Raw genomic sequence first — 23,265 nt, forward strand, 5'->3', positions numbered from 1 at the left:
TTTTTAGTTCACTTCAGTTTACTCTAAGGGCCCTACTCAGTGGTATTTTACAGTTAAGATCTGAGGCCCAGGTCACATTTACTTTTGCATTGTAGTCAAATACTTTCTTACTCAATTACTTATTTGTAATCCTGAACAAATGTTTTAAAATATCTCAGTTGTTTTGCAGAACATAATTCAGGAGAGCTAAGGAAACATTGAAGAATGCATGGAAACGTGCATCCCAGCACTTCAAGTCTGTAAAGCCTACTGCAACAGCATTCCTAACTCCTTCACTCTACTGCATATAAGTGATACAAATTCAGATGAAAACAACAGATAGCAACCGCCTCATGTTGTGTTTTTTCAGAGTGGCATACTCAATTTATCTCAAGTTTTGAAGTAACAAAAGTCGTCAACATGTTTTGCACATGTGCTGGTTTTCCACCTCTCTTCTTTACAACATTGCCTCAGATTTTCCACTACCTGCCATATGAATTGAAACCATTGTGCACAACGATATTACATTTTCCATAATTTAGTATGATACTTCCACTAGCATTCCTTGTATTCACTAATGAACGGAGATGATCTGAGGTTAAATATTCTACCCTGTTTTCCATTTTAATCATTTGTGGGTTTATGTAAAGAGTGATAGGTCTGGGAAAATATATTTCAACAACCAATGGTGAGATAGAAAAAGTGATGTGACAAGTCTGGAGAAAGCATGGACATGCGCTAAACAACGGTTCAATGGCTTTCATAACGCTAGACTTGAAAGACCATTGCTCCAGTTCAGATAATATGGACAATAAGCCGGTGCCATGGTCTCTGCCATGGGGCACTTTTAACCGGGGCCAGGTGAAGACCTGATCAGTTGGCCTTAGTAGAGACAACGTGGTGTGCCCAGTAGAGCCGCAGACTTGTGCCTGGCCTGTGGGCAGTTCGAAGGAGCCAGTCCATTTTTCACCATGCAAGGAGCAATGCGGCCTGCTTTGCAAAAGGGGAAGGGAGTGCAATGAGTAATTGCACCAGTCTTTAGGGGGTGCCTGAAAGCAGGGGGGTCCCTGTGACCCACTATCCCACCTTTCAAGGGGAAACCCCTGGGGCACACTGACCGTGTACTACTGTTTTGTGGTGCCCAGTCAGTGCGCCTCCTGACAGCTTCTTTACGTCTGCACCAGCATCTATAATACTGCATCCACATGTATAATATGAGAGGGCACAGAAACAAAGTGTTTCCTTATCTGCCTGAGGCCAGCCCCACATGCAGACGAGGGCAGACTAACTTATGATTGCATTAGTGTGATCTGTATTACAGAAGGGGTTGAGCAAACATCTGTAGTCCCTTATGTTAGACCATACTGTCCTCAGGCACTGAAACCAGATGCACACACCCACTGCAGACCCCCAGGGTTCTTTGTGTAATGTGGCCCCAGATATGACTGTATAAAACTGTCCGGAATCTTAGATTTTTTTTTGACCAAACCAAAATAATGTTAAGTAGCACCGTTTATTCATTTTGAAAGTTAGAGGCATTTTCAACAAATGTTATCAAATAAACTTGTCCTAAAGTTAAGTAGTCAACCTAGAACTAGGACAGTAATTAACAATGATTGGTTTTACCAGTCATCTAATGTGCTTCGATCTGCTACCTTCTGCAACCTGATTATAGCAAAGATTAAAACAAATCAATATGAAAGCCATTCTTCTGCTTACCAAAAATGCAAGATTTGGAACAAGCTACCTGCACATGTACTCGGAGTTCCTTGACCTTTTAAAGGAACTCATCTGTTAGCCTCGTTCTCTATATAGTCATGGAAGTCCTCTGTGACTTGCAATATTCTTACACTGTATGGCAGGGTGTACTTTATCCCATATGTAATCCACTTCATTATTATTCTACTTAAGAGGCAATTTTTCGTAAAGGAGATGCAGCTGTGCATGTGCTGATGAAGCTACTGGAAATGTTTATGTGAAATGGCACTTCTCGCTACTTGGGATAACAAATTACCTTTGAAGGAAGCATCAGTTTACTGTAGGGAGAGTGTATAAACTCATTGAAATACTATAGTCAATAGTAAAAGGTCGTAGAGTATTACAATGGAGTTGGACTGGTAACTCACATGTCTTGATGAAGTGTCAGATGTTGGTCACTGGTATATGCATATAATTCTTCTTCCCCAAACGATTACCATCCAAGGTATAACCATAGCATAGGGATCACTATCATTACATTGTGAGTGAAGAGATATCTAAGTACCTTTAGTCAACAAATGAGGTCTGCATTGCCAAGCACATATGATTGTGGTCATTATCAATATGCTTCTCAAAATGTGCCTGTTCCTCTCACCTAAGTAATGGCAATTTCACATGATGTGGGTGATAGCGCCACTTCGTAACAATGAAAATGGCGATGTCACTCTTGCTGATGTCACAATCTGCTCATCACTTTGTGCACCAGCAGACATTTTTATGAGGAGATGAACTTTTTTATTTCTGTTCTAACTTATAAGATTCTTGCTTATTTCAATCTTCATTTTCTCAAAAACTCTGGCAAACTGTGATTTCCTGTTTTTCATTTACTTTCCATTTTTTATAGTTTATTTCTTCTCAGCTCTCTCTTTTTCCACCTCATACAGCGGTTGCTCAAATACTGTTATTGCATGCCATCCTCATATGACTTCTTCCTTCATATTTATATCTGTCTTTTATCTTATTGTAGGTAAAGAACAATTGGGATATGGCCCAGCGATACATAGTGCTTTCCTAACTCCAGATACCCGTCTCATGTAATTGTCAAATTATTTTACACGTGTTTCTTTGTAGCACCTAACATGAAAAAAGTAATTTGATGGCAGTATACAACTTTAAATACAGGGAAAAAGGTTTATTACAAAGGGTCACTAGTGATTATACAAAGAACACCTATTACAAACCCCAGATCACAGCCAGCTGAAACGTGTTTCATTAAACGTCCACTTCGCCATACAGCAACTACCAATGATCTTCACAAGAGAACTTTGTATTTATTACAAGAAAACAGCACCATTATTATTAGTATCATCATCATCATCATCATCATTAACATTCAATCAATCAATCAATCAATCAGAGCATTTATATAGCGCACTACTCACCCGGAGGGTCTCAAGGCGCTGGGGGGAGGGGGTCCGCTACTGCTCGAACAGCCAGGTCTTGAGCTGCTTCCTCAAGGCGAGGTGGACTTGGGTCAGGCGGAGGTGGGTCGGAAGGGAGTTCCAAGTCTTGGCGGCCAGGTAGGAGAAGGACCTTCCTCCTGTGGTGGCTCTTCTGATGCGGGGGACGGCGGCGAGGGCGTGGCTGGTTGATCGAAGCTGGCGTTTGGGAGCGTAGAAGTTGATGCGGTTGTTGAGGTATCCTGGGCCTTGGTTGTGTAGGGCTTTGTGTGCGTGGGTGAGGAGCCGGAAGGTGATTCTCTTGTTGACCGGGAGCCAGTGCAGGTCTCTCAGGTGTCCGGAGATGTGGCTGCGGCGGGGGATGTCCAGGATGAGTCGTGCTGAGGTGTTCTGGATCCGCTGGAGTCTCTTCTGGAGTTTGGCGGTGGTTCCGGCATAGAGGGAGTTGCCGTAGTCCAGACGGCTGGTGACGAGGGCCTGGGTGACCATCTTCCTGGTCTCGGTGGGGATCCATCGGAAGATCTTACGTAGCATGCGCAGGATGTTGAAGCACGACGAGGAGACGGCGTTGACTTGTCTGGTCATGGAGAGGGAGGAGTCCAGGATGAAGCCCAGGTTGCGTGCGTGGTCTGTTGGTTTGGGTGCGCTGCCCAGGGCGGGGGGCCACCAGGAGTCGTCCCAGGCGGAGGGTGAGGATCCCAGGATGAGGACTTCCGTCTTGTCCGAGTTCAGTTTCAGGCGGCTGTTCGACATCCATTTGGCTACGTCTGTCATCCCTTCGTACAGGTTGGCTCTGGCAGTGGTGGGGTCGTTGGTGAGGGAGAGGATCAGCTGGGTGTCGTCGGCGTAGGAGATGATGTTGAGGTTGTGCTGGCGTGCGATGGCTGCGAGGGGGCTCATGTAGACGTTGAAGAGTGTTGGGCTGAGCGAGGAGCCTTGAGGGACACCGCAGATGACTTCGGTGGCCTCCGATCTGAACGGGGGGAGGCGGACTCTCTGTGTCCTTCCGGCGAGGAAGGAGATGATCCACTCCAGTGCCTTCTCCTGGATTCCGACGTTGCTGAGGCGCTGTACTAGGGTACGGTGGCAGACAGTGTCGAAGGCCGCGGAGAGGTCCAGGAGGATGAGGGCCGCTGTTTCTCCGTTGTCGAGCAGGGCTCGGATGTCATCGGTAGCTGCGATCAGGGCGGTCTCGGTGCTGTGATTGGCCCGGAAGCCAGACTGCGAGAGGTCGAGGGAACCGTTCGTCTCGAGGAAGGCGGCCAGTTGCTTGTTGACGGTCTTCTCGATGACTTTTGTTGTTATTATTATAATTCCAATTGAGGGAAGCTCCAACTCAATGCTTGTGCCTCCAGTGTAGTGGCCGCTGGTGCACACAAAAAGAGAGTGCATCAGACCAGCTGTTTTAGGTGTACTGTACATAATTCTGCATACATCTGTGACACAATCTCTGGTCCACTCCAGGACTGGCCATGGTAAACTCCATGTGGCCAGAATTCCCAAAATACACTTGGCCCCTCTGAAGGTGAACATCCATGCGATTGATGGACTACAACCAGAAGGTCTGAGACCCTCACAGCAGTTCTGAAGACCATCCTCAACTGGATCACCATGGAAACTAGAAGCCTGTTTACACTGGTCTGCATAGTGTGCAAAGCTCTTCATTCTGGCACCCCACATTACGGAGATGAAAATGTCAACATCTCAGGAGGGGGCTGCTTCTACGTTGCTCTGGCAATTTGCTTCTCGAAGCTTCCGCCTTCTAGAAATGAAGAACTCTCAAACATTCTTTCTCGAGGACCACATTCAGGGTATAAAAAGTCACCCCCCCCCCCCCTCCCTTCAAAACAAACCCTGGATTGAGAGCTTTTAAAATGAGCTGAAGGTCCTCCTGTTTCAACAGTGCTGCCAAGCGTAATTCCAGGAACGTATCTTTGGACCTTGAGCATGCTGATTCTCAGATTTCCCCACATAATTTAAGTATTAGTTCCTGCTAAAGTAGCTTCATGGACCCGCTGACCCCTTGTTAATATATATTTCTACCATGTCTGTGAACTGTGTCCTTTCCAGATCACTGCTCTTATGATGTAGGGATTAGTTCTTGCATCCTTTTGTAACTTTTTTACTCATCCTAAGTAAGATACTTTGCTATACATCCTGGGTCTGGGACACGATATATAAAACCATACATAAATAAATGAAATAGATAAATCCAGCGCAGAAAATTGTGAAGTACATTTCAGAATAAACTGTTCTTCGGTCAGTTTTGCAACTTTAGGTAATATGCCGGAATGTTGAATAGCACAGACCACAGCTACTAATCTGAAGAGGTGAAAACACATTTTGCAGCATTCATGTTGCAAGTGGTTTCTTAAATAGCTTTGCAAATAAATATGGATTGAGACAGAGGACAAATAGGCCTAGAAATGATTTATTACACATGCCTTTACTACACGTACGGTACCATGCACGACCCACTACCACACACCCCATTACCACGCATACCAATACAATGTGCTTACATCTGGACACATTGAAAGTGCCTTAACAACGCATACACTAAGCAAGCATACCACTTCCACTCAAACTTTTATAACAAAATTGTGGTAGGAGGCAAATATGCAATCTCAGCCCCGTGCTACCCGCTCCTGCCGATGCACCCACCAATTATTCATCATTCACCCTTCTCAAAGTCCCCACCACTCGCACTCTCCTTTGGCTTACCTAGTTGAGGCTGGATTGTTCTATTTTTTACCCTTGCATCCCCTAGCTTTTCTTATATTACAGCATAACTGTGTACGGACTTGCTGTCTGTGCGGGCCTGTAGAGAGGCTCCACCTACCCTCTTGCTATTTTGGTGTGCACGGCCAACCCTGTGTTGACGGCATAGCGGCATCAGACGACCCACGCACAGGAGACAAGCTCCGTCTTTTTGCTGTTGCCACCTGCCTTCGGTGGCCCACTACCACATATTTTCTTCCTTCTATCCTGCGACAACTCCCTGCACAGGTGACCAGTGCCTCCTCTGCCATCTTCATACGGCTGCTACAGATGTGGACACCCCAAGATGAGGGATCTGCTAGTCCTGTGACCACACTTCTTCAATTGCCACAACCCTGACCACGCTACTTACCCGTGCAATAACATGCCCAGCAGTTCCCGGTGTGCTACCGCCTCCATTTTTGTAGTTTCTTGTTCTCAGTCTTGACAGCTGTGCGTGTATGCTAACCACTAAACTCAAACACTAACCCCTAAAAACAAATGTAAAGTACTTAAGTCACAAAGTCATTACCACGCATATGCCTTTATCATTCATGGCTTTACAACAAAATTTGTTGTAAAGGCATGTGTTGTAAATGCATACTCATAGTAAAGGCATATGCATGGTAATGGCTTTGTGGTAACGGTCACACGTGGTTATGACCATGTTGTAATGGCTATTTCCTTGATGGTGGCAGGAGGAACCACACACTGGGGAAGACAAACGGGTACATTGTTTTCAATTTTTGACATATTGCAATGACTAACTCCAAAAGGCACCAAAGTCTCATGAAATAGGGATGGCCATCTTGGGGTAAGGTGTCGCGATATGTCAAAAAGAAAAGTGCACAAAGCAGCCATGACAAGTCAGGCTCAAACTTGAGTGCTGACAAAAGCAACAAAAATCCTAATGCATTACAATTATTTTAAAATGATTTGATTGGCTGCAAAATGGAGGTATAACATAAAATGTTTAGTTTGACAAAGTGTGATATACCGAACGAGTTTTGAAAATGTTAAATAGATTGAAGTGGAAGGATACACACAAACACTCAATCACATTACGGTGGGGGAGAGAAATAGTCCATTCATCTCAAAATGTGATTGGTAGAGTCTTAAACAAACGACTGAAAAGATGCTGGCTAAAGAAAGCCAATGGTTGAAGGAGTCAGACCTAAAGCCTGCTGTGAGTGCATTAGAAAAAAACAGATTTCTTTCAAAGTTGTGCTGTCAAAGCTCAGACCTAAAAAGTGAAAGTGAGGGAGCAAGAGCTACGCCTCACTGGGAATGGAGGGAAACAGGCTAAACTACAGGAATCTGAGCAAGAATCACAAGCATTGGCATAGCCAATTTGTCTCGCTTTTGGGACCTTATAAGTGTTTAGACATGCAACAGTTGATGTTGTTGCACCAAGGATATTGTGCTGTATAACTAAATACTTATAAGGTCCCAAAAGCGAGACCTATTGGCTACATATTTCTATTTTTACTGCAGATTCTGCATGCTGTGGTGTTTGACAAATGATCGAAGCAATATCTGTTTCATGTACACAGCGCAGCTTCCTTCATCTTTATAAACATCTCCGAGGAAGGCTCAGGGAAGAGAATGCACAGTGCACAGAGAAAGTCAAGGAGAGAGTAGTCTCCGGTCTCGGTAATATGTGAGTGGAGGTTCTGAGCCTGCAGTAGGATGCTGAGTGAGACATACTGCTGCAGGAGTGAGTCATCCCAATGAAGACGTGTAAATATTGGTGTGTGAGAGATAGAAATGAGATATAAATATAGGCAGCATGGTGGTTACTTGCAGTGAGGTTGGGAAAAGACCTGGCAGTTAATTATGGTCGGGGTAGGGTGAAGGCCCTTTCAGAGCTATGATGTGCCTTTGGTCCTAATTTCTGAATAAAAACAGATGCTATGTTACATTGATGTTGTTTCGTACATCACATTTTCAGGTTCTGTATTCAACTATCATTATATTGTATCATGTGCTCATCATTTTTGTACTCTAATGTGGCTTATCTACTGGTACACACTTTCTAATGGCATTGTGCATAGAAAAAGCATTGGCAAAGTCAATGATGAAGTTCTGCAGTGTATCACCTCAATTTGGTGGACAAAGATAAAACTGGGTAAGAGGCATGGCCGTCAATGTCCAATATTACGCCAGGACCACAAACTACCTGGCAAAAAATCGATAATGCGAGTGCACAAGTGCGTATATCTATAAGTTCACATACATATCATTAAGTGGGTAATCATGTAAGGAGGCAGCGTGATTTTTTTTTTAATTAGCATCTACCAAAGGATGTTCAACCTGTGAATTATATGCTTGGCGTCTAAAACCATTAGGGAAAGTTAACCAAGCTAGGTAAATGCTTGTGATATGACCCCAAATTACCAATATCTATCGGGCTGAAGTAATTGGACACTTAACACGGTAATGAGAAATATACATGCATCGCACCGCAGGTCAATACAGCCTCAAAAAAGGTTCTACGCGTGACAACGTAAACCCCCAGTTCAGCCTGTGCCCTGGAAATTCTCCTTCTGGATAGCCGGCAAGTACGCCCGATAGAAGTGTAAGCCGGACGCCATGCCAAAAACCAAATTCAAAGCTCGGTGCGTTTGGACGCCCCAGCGTCATGACGTCAGACCTCTGGGAAAAGAATCGCTACTCCCTCGGTGATGTAAAAGCGGTCGCCATGTCTAGAGAATCATTACTGCACGTGTAGAAAATAGTAAGGAGTAAAAATTATAAAGACAAAACCGTATAACTACGCACATATGGAAAGATTGTTAAAAATAATGCTGTTCCATTGAGCAGCAAAATACAAAAAATATATTTGTTTAGTACCGTTCCATTGAGGAATAACATACAAAACATATATGTGGCCCAGTAATTATGCCAAAACAAAACCCTTGGGTCCAAATTGTGGTAAATACAACAGTTTAACTCATAACCAAAAGGAAAAGATAGTATACTTGGTATAAACAAGATTTTGCTGTTTGCAAGCTGATGAAAGTGAAACTGCTGAAAGTGATTGCACGGCATGCAGAGGCATGAAGCTGATGTGGAGGGAGTGGGTGAATGGAGGTGGTAGGGGAGGGGATGCACGCGAGAAAGCCAGATGCCATCTGGGACCGGAAAAAGCCTGTAGCCTGTGGGTAGCACTTTGAAAACCCGCTTAGTAAATGTCTCGCCAGAGCAACGCATGCGCTGGTACAGGCGAGACCGAAAAAACGGTCTTCTTCATACTGATGCACAGCCAAGACTCCACCCACGCATGCACCCATTATGCGCCTGCTTCACCCCTTGCTTCGTTGACAGGGAATATAAGTCCAAGTCAAACAGAAAAGTTGAGAAAGCTTTCCACTGCTGACTGCTGCCTTCACTGATGGGGCTAAAGTCAGACTATATTTGGGAAGATTGGGGGGGGGGGTAACTAAGCCCACCTAAACAGGGCACCCAAGAGATATCTGTAGCTCGCAGCCACATTATTTCTTCAAGCAATCCTATGGGGTAGCTAGTACTCAAAATTAAAAATCCTGATTTACTGTCTAGCTCCCAGAGTTCCAGCCTAGGAATCAATGGAACATATTTCATAGGCATGAAATACAGTACGGTTGGTAAGTTCCATGGATCAGGACTGCGAATCACTGAGTGAAGCTGAATTGGACTGTGAATCAATAAGTCTAGCTTCGCAAATAGGTTATGAGGCTTGTGTTTAGTTTGAACGGATACGACCTATATATTCAATGGAGAACTCAAGACAGGAACACAACATAGGTAGGATTATTGCACTTCACAACACAAGTTCTCTCGGTTTACTGTCACCATGTGCAAAAGTCACATTATAAAAAGTAACAAGTACCACAAAAGCTAAAAGTAGACAAACCCTCAAATCTAGTCTAGGCTTATTACCTCTGCATTCTGCACATCTCCTCCAATAATATGTAGCGTGGATATCTACAGCATTGATCTGTGTATTTAGAGCTAACAACAAATGTATGAAGCAAAGGACTCATAGGTGCATTTAATCACTTAAGCCGTCTACAGTAAATCTAGTCAACAGAAGTGTTTACATAGCTATATTTCACAACCGCAAGAAGATTTTCAAACGAAAGTTAAACTATTCATCGATAAAAGTGCAGCAGCAGAATTAATTTTTTCTGATATTTCTAATCAAACATGAACCTCCAGCTCTGCTGGCTGTAACGCTGTGTGATCCCAACTGCACTGCTCTGTGCATTACACTCACTTCATTATCCCTATTTAGTACAAATGGTTCATGTTTCAAACTGGTCTGTAAACTCTCACCTTAATAAAAATCCTCTTAAATTCTGGTATCCTCAGAAGTTAGCAGCCACTTTGTTTTATTCCGGACATATAGAAATTGACTATTCCTAGACGTGATTTTTTCAAGAACCACTCCCATACACCCCATTTAACAGCTGTGATCATCTGCTCTGTATCTAAAGTTACATTGAATGTCCTCATCTAAACTTTAGAAATACTTGTGTGTACTCCGACAGGAATTACATTATAATAACCCATTGACCACGATGACCCAGCTCACTCACAGTTCAACTATCACACCTTCTAATATATCTCCTGGCGGGAAGTGAGTAGAGAAATATGGCGATGAGAGGCCCTTCACTCCCTTCGCTGCTAATGCTGAGGCAAGATAGGATTTAACTGCTTACTACCTCCTTGTCTTCAGCATCTTAGCCTGAAACCAAATCATCAACTTGATACATGGGTTTTGTTATAGACAGGGACACTGGAATTATGCGATTCAGCGGCTGTGGCTTTTTTTGCATACTTAACGATTTGCCGCGTTTGCCACATAATCAGTCATCTGCTGCATAATCTAGTGATTTTAACAAAACAAATGTTATAGCTCAATCAGATCAAAAGTTACTTAAAACATTGTCATATGTGTTCATGCACATTGGCAGCCCCTTTGCGAAGGTTAACTAGTCATCTTTCAGTTGTTTATTTATGTATTTGGTGTTAAACTGGCACGAAATAGGTGAAAACTTTGCCCAGATAGTTTTAGCATGTGTAAAGATGACAAAATAATGGCGTAAGACTTTCAAAAATTGAGCCGCATTCTGCTGCATAATTTGCCTTTTCTTGATACATAATTTAGTCAACCATGCTACATCATTTGTTGCTCCTCTGCCGCATGATTTGGTGCTCCACTGCGGCATAATTTCTGTGGCCCTGGTTATAGCGCTCTCCACTCCTCAGCAAATCCAACCTTTCCTATTGGGCTCTAACAAATTGCACCCTAAACCAAACAACAGGCCTCACTGAAGTTATCTCCTTCCCTGAACCTTCTGGTCCTATGCAGGCTCTCTGCACTAGTAACTTCAACAGAGCTACCGACCGCTTCCTCACCTGGAACTAGAGGCCTCAGCCAGCTTGTGTACTTCTTGGACTTGTGCTGCCATATCTGGTGTCTTTTATTACAAATGAAATTCTCAACACCTTAACTGGACAGTAACTTACACCTTACCCAATTTGGTTCCTCTGACAATGTAACTGCTCAAGTATATAGTGATGATCCAATTTACATTCAAGCTTTAAAATGGTGTCTCCCTAATCCAATTCAGTCAGGACGAATGATTCTTCTGCTGTACTCTGTTTACAAAGGAGGAAGACAACATTGGCCAGCTGACAACCAATCACCCTCAGCACAAGCTGTGATGCATCATTGGGTTCCCTCCCCATTCCCTGTACCAAGTGGAATTGGGTGGCTGCCTCTCCTTTTCCCATATGGCACCTTTTAACAGAAGGCCTGCTATCACACAAATATTGACATAATTATCTCCTTATTTTCAAAACGTTGTCTTCAAAAGAAGTACCATAACATAAGGTCTTTTTACAAGGTGTTAAGCAATAGACACTTTCTCTAATTCACGGCTTAATTTGTAGTTTGATGGACAGTACTTCACCCGTCAGAGTTGCAGAGGACATTAACTCTGCCATCCTGACTGACGATCATCTGTCAGATTTCGAGATGAATGCCAGCCCGGCGGTCCTCTCTGTACATTGAAAGGAACTGCTGTCATGGCATTTCCTTTCAATATGCAAAGTTTGGTGGACTGCCACAGCCATTTTTTACAGCCATTCACCAAACTTTATCCTTCCTCTGATAGCCACTACTATGTCGGTCTATCGGAGGAAGTTTTCTATTGATGGAGCTAATGAGGGCTCCTATGAGAGTAAAATTTAACATCTTCCTTATCTCTAAATGAGGCTGAAAACCCTAGGGTTTGGCAGTCAGGGTACTCTGTTTCATTTGTGATGGAGTAACATGTCCACCAAACTCTAGATCAAGGCCTTAGTTTTCAAAATTCAGGCAAAGAAACATTAAGAAGCACAGGAAATAGACAGCGAAAGAAAGAAACACACAGAGAGAGGAGATAAAGCCTTCTCTTGCATCACAACAGAAATTAAATGAATTAAATAACAAAAGGAATCCATGATAGTCTTTTAAAGAAAGAAAGACACAAACCAAACATGTGATAGCCCAGATATTAATAGTTGCATATATTATCTCTTGAGAAGTACACTCTACTGCAAGATGTTGAAGAAAATAAATATGGAGTCTTTCCCCAGACTGGCCAAGTGTGGGCCATACAGCTGCAAGAGCAGTATTGAATGCTGCCATTAATAACCTTTAATCTCCACCACACTTCACGTCATCTTATCTTATTCCTTTCTAAATGAGGTATCTCTGTACTCATAACGTCAAACTCTTGTGCTCCCTCTCTTCCGCCATGGCTCACCTATGTCAATTCTGCAAAATACCAAAGGTAGCACAAAAGAAATCATGCACACTTTTATCCTTGATAACACCACAGTAAAGTAAAGTAAAGTAAAGTAAGTAAGTATAACACCACAGGGTTGACTCTTCTCCCACCTTTAGACCCTAGGCAGCAAGAAGAGGAAAGTACTGGTGGTCTTTTGCTATGTTCTCAACCCTAAGATCTTTATTACTGAGTTCAAATGATTAATAAGGAATACTGTATTACATATGATTTCACATACCATTTCCTCTTTTGCTGCCTTGCAGCATAAACATTTCAGCAATGTGAACTGTGGCAAAAACCTTTGTTTGCACCATTGTATCTTTTACAAGCAGCAAAAATTGTGAAAATGGACTTGCCCTTCTTATTTTTGATCAGTGCAAACATTCTCTTTTGTGGCTTCAAGATGATCTCACGATTCGAGTATCATGTGAATTTCAATATTAGAGGCATAGGCAAAGGCTCCTTTTTTCAAATAGGACTGAATTTAAAAGTGAGTTGAACTACCTCATCTAGTTTCAGAAAACCTACAAATCTTTCAATACTAAACATCTAAATCTATTAAAAGATGTGTGTCTAAATGATTTAAAATGATGAAATGGTGTTCTGTCTTCCAAGCCTCACACTGTAATATTATCTGCTTTTCTCGTATAAGTCAAAGCTGTCGAATGAGGTTAGACTTTCTCTGAAAAAAGAAAAGCAAACACACTATTTTGGATCTAGAATTTCAAAATTAAATTACATAAACCTTTCCATCAATCACAACATTAAAAAATGCATGCCACATTTTGCATTACTCAGTGAATTATGCTGTACTTGTAGCTGTTGCAGAATCTCCTCACCGAGAGGAAGTGGAACGATGAGTGATGTCACCAAATTATTTGGTGTAAAAAAGACTTAAAAAAACGCAATCATTTAACAGCGACCGTGAGTATAAAGTCTATGGTAATCCATTTCCCTGGATCAAACCAACCATATGGACAGTACAGTAATTTATTCAGATATTCAGCATCACCGCCAAAATGGCTACGTGCCCTTGTGATGCATCCAAGATGGCTACGTGAGCCTGTGATACCGCCAAGATGGCTAAAGTGAGCATAATGGCCGCCATACAGCAAAGAGAAAAAATCTATTTTCTTTACCTGATCATGCATCTCTAACGATCAGCAACAATAGGCATTCTAGACTATTGCTTTGTTTGATGATGTTAGCTGGGGATTTGAGATTTATCGTGGCATCATTTGCTGAATGTTAGCGTTAAGGATTGACACTTCCTTTCGCTATAATCTGGAGGCGACTAGCTTGAGTCAAATAGTTTAGTACCATTAAATTAGGTAATAGTAACACCCTTTACTTCCGGCACTTAGAATTGCATGAAAAGCAATTTGAGAATTTTAAGTGAATTTCACTAACAAGTTATATAAACATATTTAATAGACAGTACGGAGCTGCCAGAAATGAAAGAGAGTCTTGGTAACTACTGGAAATTCAAATGCATTTGTGTCCGAGGCTTGTTTAGGCAAAGGATATCACAACCTGGACTGTAGTTTAAATGGGCCCGATTCACAGAGGTAAACTTAGATATTTGGTCTAGACTTAGACCAAATATCTAAGTTTATGACTTTGGGAATTCACAAAGGGCATTTACGAGTACTATCTTATGTCTGCACTCGGGTTGAGATCTGGCACGAGTGTGGCCATAAACATAGCACTCGCAAATGCACTTTGTGAATTCCCAAAGTCGCAAAGTCGTAAACTTAGATGTTTGATCTAAGTTTAGACCAAACACCTACCGTAAGTTTAACTTTGTGAATCGGGCCCTATGTCTTAGAGTTGGAACATGCAGTGCGGTTTAAGCATTTACTACAATCATGACACCTCTGTGGTTTTGGTTAATTGAGCACATTTGAAGGGCAATGAAAACAGGAAATTTAACCAGGAGCAAATGAGTGGAACCTCGGTAGCAGATTAAATCGTCACTGGGAAGCAGGCCATCCAGAAGATAATAGAGGTAACTCGCAGTTGTCATCTAGGAGCATTAGATAAATAACAGGAAAGGATGTAAAATAACTTCTAGGTTGTTCCTTTTCCATGAAAATGCTAGGAGTAATGGAGTAATTACATAATTTCAATATATCGGCACAAAATTATGAGAATCAGATGGCAATAAATAATTGTAAGCATGCTGCATTCCAAATCCAATAACCCAATGGGAAAGGAGTGGTGTCAAGTCCTTCCTTTCTAAGCACTGTAATAACAGCTTGAGGGTAAACTACTGCAATGGTACTGTGCTCAGATGTATGTTGAATAATGTGATGAATTCAGGAAATTTTGATGGATACCTTCTATAAACTGACATGTCAAGTGTCAAAATGTAACCTGGATTCAGATTTAGAGACCATTAAAGATATCATACAGATTTGCAGACGTAAATGTTATATACGAGTTACAAAGATATTGTATAGCTTACCTTCCATAAAAGCACAGCTAGCAATAGGAAAATAAGGATCCCAATTAGCAAACTTATAGCTATGATCCATCCGACAACGTAGGCACGCGGTTCCTGGTTGTGCAAGGCCTCAAAGACCACCTAGAAGGCAATTTGAGAGAGAGGTATGATCACATTTACAGTTTGGAAGCCGATGAGTTTCTAGCAAAGCACAACGTCCTTGACACAAGTTACAAGAACAACACATGGATGCTGTCTTCAAGTGTAAAACCAGTAAAAAATGTGGATTGGAATCACGTAAGGCCAAAAATATGTTAAATGTTTTCACGATCAAGACAGATTTCCTTGAGAACAAAAAGCAAGCATTTTTCTTGGCGATTGATAAATGCGCTGTTCCAGCTAGTCAGATCATCCAAAACCCACATCCGCCTTCATGTTCTGATAGCGACTCATAGCTGGCGAACAAAACAACTTAATCACCATGAACCACATCATGGATTACTTATACACAAGAAATATTCTCTCGAGTAGGACCCGCACTCTGAGCATTACCAGGAACTTGAGTGGACACTTCTTTGACATTTAAAAGCTGGAAGGATTTCGTACCCTTGAATTAGTGTTTTTGTATAAATGTCATATTGCTCCTAGCTATGTATCTGGCCTTGGCCCCTAAGCTATTGCCAGCGTATAATACAACAGTGTTACTTCTACAGCATGTTGCAATGTTTTTTCTTTTTCGTTAGAGAGTTTCACATTTCCGCTTCGTCCAAGCTCTCACAGCCCAACCAAAGCTGTGTCATCTCCTGCAAGATCTCCTCTGATGATTGAGATCACAAATGAAGACACTGTAGCAGTAAGGGTGAAACAGAGGAATACACACCATTCACTTGTGCCTGTTAGCTATCCAGGGGCTGTGTTATAAACAGTGTCCCAGGGCCACCACAGGCGTGTTCACACCGAACAAAGAAGTATTACAGAAAAATTCAGAGATGCTTAGGCACCCTCTTGTGTAATGCACATGGAGCACCGGCGCTTTCTTCAGGGGGCGTTCCCTGATTAGCATTGGGGCGTGGCACACAGACATATGTCAAAGTACCAGTCGGCAGAATATTGAGGGTTCCTGTTTTATTCCCTATACATCTATTCATATTGACAGGAACTGTCCAGTAAATAACTGTAACTATCCTAATGCTGTGATTATACCAAATGATGAACTTGAAAATGTAAAGATGAGTAGAACAAACACTGGTACCTGTGCAGGTCACTGCATTCTTGGGCAATCACCTAGCTCTCTTGCATATCAATTTAAAGTCCTGAGCAGGAGTCGTAATATTAGCATACATTTTACCTATCTCATTTTGTGAAAATAAGGCACATTGTGCAAATTACACTAGGGTGGTTGTCTGACTGAAAATGATATGCCCTCGAATACAAACGTCATAAACGATACTTGCCGAGTGCATTTTTTTGAGCAGTTGCCAGCATGAAAATTGGATTTTAGGCATTGCATCGGCTACAAAGGTCACACGAGATATCTGTTCTGTGTCTCTCCTGTACAAAACGTACATACAAAGCACAAGAGTAAAACAAACACAAATGACCTAAGACAAGCAAAACTCAATAATTGAAATCTACATGTCATGAACTTATTCATGAGCTTAGATGTCATTGGATCAGGCTCATACAGAGTCAGAAATCCTTCATCTGCCATACAAAACAAGACCAACTGCTGACGACCACTGTTATCAGGTTAGAGTTCTTCAGGTTGTGTAAGTTTCATGCATTCCTTCACAGAAATAAACCTTGGTGTTGAGTCCGAAAGAGCTGGATTCATGTTCCCATTACAAATCGTACCTTATTTGATACTGTAATGTTCCCCAAATTACGAGGGATTCCTCTATATACATTTTTTTTTTATTAAGTTTTTTTAAAACCGTACATTATTTCCTTTCAGCGCTAAAGACTCTTCAGAGCTGCGCACTGACTCCATGTTATGTGTGACACCTTCAGCCATCTCTGGGCTTTTAGTCACCCATACTCTTTATCTTTTTATCTGGGATTGGATGTGTGAGCTCATAATTATAATGTTAAAAAAAAGTCCCAGAATGCAAACTGACATTTACTTAATACAGAGTTGGGTTAAGGTGTCAGAAATGGCACAGGATCACCTTACAGTTATGACTATTTCACATGGGGGGATCATAATTGTATGAAGCCTGATGCTTCAATTCGCCAAATGGCCCCAGTGGTGCCTGTAGAGGTCCAGGTGTAACATGGAGCACTGCAAATGAATTTTGCTAAGCGGGGTTTGAAAGTGCTCTCGTTCTTGCTAGTGGGAAGACAGGTTGGAATGCTTACCCTTGCCTCCCCCACTAACTATTCCACTGACCTAAAGCTTTGAAGCACTACCTCTGGTTTTTATCACACATCACACTGACCTCTGATTGCATTTCTTCCTCTTTCATGATCCTTAGTCCATTTACCATTTATTTATTTATTTATTCTTACAGCTAACAGCCTTCCAATATTTTTAGAACGTGCAATATAAAAAAAACTCAATAAAAGCATGTGCACAGCAATCTATCAACAAATTCATCGAAAATATTAAATAGCAAGTACAGTAAGATGTTAACAATGCGCATTTCCATCAAAGGCATACAACCTAAAAAAATATATATACATTCTTTGGATATAATAAAGTGTGAGTGCAGTGAAACAAAAAACATTTGGGAGTTCTTTTCTCTCCAGGGGTTAGCCCATCTGATCGTTTGTCTCACTATGCAAAAGTCTGAAAGCCTCGTTGCGAGTGTCGTGCTAGGCCTGGGGGGCGGAAGTGTTCAGAGAAACGCTGTTATTGGATTGTTATGGTGCCTCCCCTGGTGATTTTAACATCCAATTCTGAAACTGTACTGTGGGAATGAAGAATAATCTATGGTATTGATTTTGGAACAAACAAAACTACACATTGATCCACTTTTCACACAATTTTGTCCACATAAATTCCTACCCCTAACAACACCTGTAAGAATGTGAAAAGCAATCCCGAACTCAGCACAGATTGTGCACGACGAGTAATTTGAAATATGGGGCACACATAGTTTGTGCCTAATTTTAACATTACCGTAACCATCGTAATAACGCCGCGAGCAACCACAGGGAACTAACACAATGACAATTCTAGCCATTTCTACACGCATGTGTACAGTTGTGCGCTATTTTCCATGACCTAACAGGAATTCACTTCAAACGAAAGCAGATGTTTTCTGTAGTAAAAGCGGCTTCTTCAGGGCTGATGACAGACTTGAACACTTTTCACATCACACCTTTTTTCCCAGTGCACTTTTTTACACGAGTTAGCAACTCTTTCATTCGAGGGGACGTGCGAACCCCACGCAGCCTGGACCGTGGCAAACACGAAGCATGCTGGCATGCTAACGAAAACAGACTGGCTTTTAATCAGTTGCGGATGTTTCAAAGTGCGTTCCCAGATCCGAAGCCACGAGGAGAACGAGGTCTTCCTTTCCCGCCTTCCCACGCACTGCGTGCAGCGGTAGGTGGAGGCAAGATCCCTCTTACGTCAGCTTCGACTACAGCTCAGAAATTCATAAAGGAGCCATGGGCATAAGAGCAATTCAGCAAAAATTTAGCATCTTGGGAAGTAAGCATCAAATCCATAAAATGCTTAATGCTAAAGGAAACTGTGTGTGTATTTTCCCTTCAGACCTCCAGCACATGATCTGATAGAGCAATGAACCTTTATGGAAGATGTATAAAGGCAAATGGGAGGCCGTGGCTTCTTGTCTCCATTGTCAGCGGATCTAATCGAGACCAGAATGCTTGCAAATTAAAGGATCTACTACCCGTTCGCTTATTATGGTCCCTAATAATAATATTTCTACATTTGTAAAGCGCTAACGTATTACCCTTAAGGGCAGAGGTGTAACTAGAGCCACATTTGGAGGGGTGGGGGAATATACATTTTGCGGGGGGAGGGGCTAATTATTCCAGAAATAGGCAGAGTGGAGATGCAGGGGCTCTAAGAAGGGGCAAAAAAACAACAAAGCCTCCTTAACAAGTAAATGGTCTTTTAAAGACCTGTGAAGTACTCGGGTGTGGCTGCAATAATATGGATGCCAGACCAGCCAGCCTACAGCAGCTCAAAAACTGTCTGTGTGTGTGCCCGGGAAGCTGTCTCAGCCCGGGCTGACACACTCATTAGTGGGGGGTGTGGGGGGGGGCTTGGGTGCTGAAGCCCTTTGAGCCCTATTTGCGTTGCTATCCTGCCTAAGGGTATCCAGACGGGCCGTCAGGGAGATTAAGTGAGCTATTGCCCAACGTGACATGATGCTGAGCTGAGCTGCCACCAGCTACAGGCACTGAACCGTGAGCAGCGTGCTCCGGAGGAGGCCACTCTGGCTGCTGCGCCACACCTCTACCTTAGTAGCCGACATCCCATGTTCAACCTCAACAGCAGCACTTTAGCATGCAGATAAACACTGGAGGTGGTGTGAGGGATACACGAAAGGGAAGGAGAGGGATGTGGCCTAAAGGCTAGGGCGGTCGAACTTGAAGCTGCGGAACCACTCGGCAGGGATTCTCAACATCCTGTGATTCTGGGCAAATCACTTAATATCTCCTTGTCTAACAAAAAAAATTAATGTATCTGTCTGTAACGCAACGACTGGTGCTTGTGTAAAGCTCTGATACCTTTGGGTCTAGTTTGTGCTATATAACCCCCCCCCAAAAGAAAGGAGATTACACTAATGCAAAGAGACCCCCCAAAAAAAGATTACAATACTGCAAATAGACTGCAGCATTAGAAACACTTTTTTTAAACGTAAATTCGAAAAAAATAGTTTAGTGAAGTACAGTGCAGTGCAATGGCCCACAAACTTTGTAGAAACAGCCACTGCTGTTGCTCACTATCAAGATGGGCTCCAACCCATGGCTCATTCTTCCAACACCCCACACTTCCTGTCTCTCAATCGCACACTGTCAGATTCTTTTTCATCGGAGCTTTCTCCCTGCCTGTAGTTTGGAAAATAAAAATGTGTTTTACAACCACAGCTGAAAAAAAATGTTTACAAATATTTAATTAAACTGCGCAGGACATATAAATGTGCCATCCTTAACAGGATTCAAAGTGATGACCTTTAACCCACCATTGTTATGAATGGCCAGTTGTGAGCCAATCAGATTCCTTTGACCCCTGAGGTGAAGCGTTCCGTTTCAGACAGGCACTCGATGGCGGTGTGGATTGGGAGGCCCTCAGCTTGTGCATATTCTAGGAGCACTTCTATAGTGTGAGGACGCCCTCCTTCCGTGTGTGAAGTAACAGAAGGTTAGGAGAGGAACCCTGAAACTAGTGACAGCAGGTGTAAGAGGAGGAGGCACATGGATTTCACAAGTCACGTGCAATAACTTACTGCAAATGACTAACTACGTCAATTCGAATTATTTTAGGTACTTTCGGACGTCCCATCTCTCCTGAAGTCAAATTGTTATGGAAGTTTTTTTCAAATGCCGTCTAGATAGGGCAAACAGTATCACATCTTCATCAGAGGTGTATTTCAGATTTAGACTACATCTAAATATGCTGGTGTAAATATGCTGGTGTGTGTCTTCCGGGGGCTTTGGCCAGCATTTAATAAGGGTGCTAGAGTCAAGATCTGGCCTATGATGGAAGACAGGGTTGTAGGCCAGGACCTTCTTGACGTCAGAAGGAAGCTGCAAGTGGGCCTTTCAGTCACAGTTGGTCAAAGGGCAGGAGGTGAATTTTCATAATATTTTAATGAGAGGTTATAGCTGGGATAATAGCTCGCTCGAGACAGCATGCATTTCCATTTCATCTAAATATAGTATTACGTAGTATTGGGAAACCTACTGCCCCCTATTAACGAGCTCACACCTTAGACATTACAGGACTCCCTATTTTAATTTTTCGCACTGATTGACCAGAGTTTGTCATGTGCTGCAAATGTCCTATGAACGTTTCTCCCCCAGGCAGTTAGAACATTGTCCATAACTCTATCTGCATTGAACAGATTCAAAGCAAAGGAAACAATCTCTAAAGAGCACTCTTTCTACCTTCCTCCAGCCCCGATGTATTAACAAACTCCTGCCCTATTTATAATCTTGGAGAATGTTACTAAATTGACCAAGACACGCCCGACATTATACTGTGGGTCTGTCTCCATTCTAATTGCTACCAGGCCATCCACTTTAATTTGCATTTATTTGATGGATTAAATGCAATGCTCTATTTTATTTGTGATGTAATTTTAATGAACTCCTACAGATATATCAGACTGGTGTTTGCACCTGCATATCAGTGCAATTGTATGCGGGTAAGTGTTCTGTTATAAGAAGATTTCTGAAATGAAACAATGATTGCTTCCTTCATAGCAGTTGGATAAGGTGCTGCGATGGATCGTCTGCAGACTGCTGGAAAAGGGTGTGGTATCTTCAACAGCTGTTCAGCATCCTGAGCCAGTCGCAAACAACACACAACACGGCAGCGCGTCACCAACTAGAGTAATAGCTATATTTTCCACTTTACCCTGGAGTGTTCATGATATGTTCTAACATTGATGAAAAACATTCTGCTTAGCCAGGGGTTTGAGAAGAAGTGACGTAGTGCAGCTGGCTCCTCCCACTACAAGACACGGTGTCCATTGCGGTCACCTGCAAATAACCTTCGCCCAAACGCGGATGTTTCTGGGGAGGCTTTAGTTCAATGATGCGCCTCATCACTGAGATCACTGAATGATGAGAGCAGGAGCCTAGTAACAGAGCGCCCTCCTGATCTCAGAACTAGTCAGTTACTCGTGCTCGTGCTTAAGAGGCTAAAAGGCTCGTTATCTTGAGCCGGGGTAAGAAGAACGGCTCAGTTTACAAAGTTGGCTTAGGAAGGTCGGCTGTAATTTTGGAGGTGGTGGGTAGCTTGAGAAAGAGAGCAGTCTATCAGTGGCCCACTCTGAGATCTGTTTCAGTCACACTGGTGTGCAAATTGTCTAATGCATAGCATTCCAAAGCGGCATGGCCTGTAGGCCTAGTGGCGATAGATTGAAAGATGGTTTGTGGCATCGACTTGCAACTAGATCTGCCATGGAACTGAAAGAACAGCCTGGTGACTGGCGCCCTGACAACCGTGGCATTCTGCATGCCTTTTTTTATGAACTGTCAAATGTATAAATGATCAATAAATGGAAAAGAAAACAGCCACTTGTCTTTTATGACAACTACACCCATGTAAAGAACTAATAACAATGGCAGTGGTATGTATTCCTAAGTACAAATACATGGAAAAAAGAAGCACAGATGTCTATCTTTCCAGCACCGGTGTTATGAAACAGTTCTGGCTGATAGTGTCTTGAAGCTTGTCTGTCGAGGCTTTATGATATTAGCAACATTGTGCATAAACTCTACATTAAAGGGCCAGCAGGAGCAATAAGTGCAAAGTCTCAGATTCCATCTGCTAAGGAAGGAGAGACTAAGAGCAGAAAGCAGGTCACATCACCAGCACGTTGAACAATCCTTGCAGGCACTTGCTGTCTGCTTTGCCACTGTCACTTCAATTTGAACCACATGCTGTAAATATCAGTACTCACTCTGGATAGGCAAATGAGTGAGATTATATTTTTTCCCCTCAATCAAATACTAAGGGCCTGATTTTGATTTGGAGAGTGATAGCAAACTCGGTAATGGATTGACCGCACAGATTCTCCAGTTCTACTCTAACACATGCCTTAAATTTTGTTTCACCCACTTCTAATAAAGGAGAAAAAAATCCCAGTTCCTCAGCATCATTTGAGACTTCTAAAATGAAGTAATGTATCAACCACAAATGAAAAATGTTACAGGTACCTCATACCAATGTAGACATTTGGAAAAAGGTCTTAATAATCCTGAGTTTGAGGACATCCTTGATAACCCTGCTCTCCGATGATGTCAATGTTTAAACCAGAAGTCTGGGTTACCAGAAGAGATCGAAAGTCTATACTCCAGAACAGGTCCTTTTTGTGTTTATGAAGAACCTAGAAGTGTGCAAGACTTGGGCGGCAATGTTTTGTAGAATAGCAGACACAGGCAACAATCAAAA

General features: G+C 42.5%; 1 protein-coding gene across 1 annotated transcript in view; it reads right to left on the reverse strand.

Annotated features, from left to right (window-relative positions):
* ITGA9 (integrin subunit alpha 9) overlaps window positions 1-23,265 on the reverse strand; it is a 913,294-nt gene that overhangs the window by 42,077 nt on the left and 847,952 nt on the right. The window contains exon 27 of the mRNA XM_078688268.1: window positions 15,186-15,305. Coding sequence (XP_078544394.1) covers window positions 15,186-15,305 — 120 coding nt within the window. The remainder of the gene's footprint in view (window positions 1-15,185; window positions 15,306-23,265) is intronic.

The sequence above is a fragment of the Lissotriton helveticus genome, chromosome 4_1 (genome assembly GCF_964261635.1).
Source record: "Lissotriton helveticus chromosome 4_1, aLisHel1.1, whole genome shotgun sequence".
Lineage (NCBI taxonomy): Eukaryota > Metazoa > Chordata > Amphibia > Caudata > Salamandridae > Lissotriton > Lissotriton helveticus.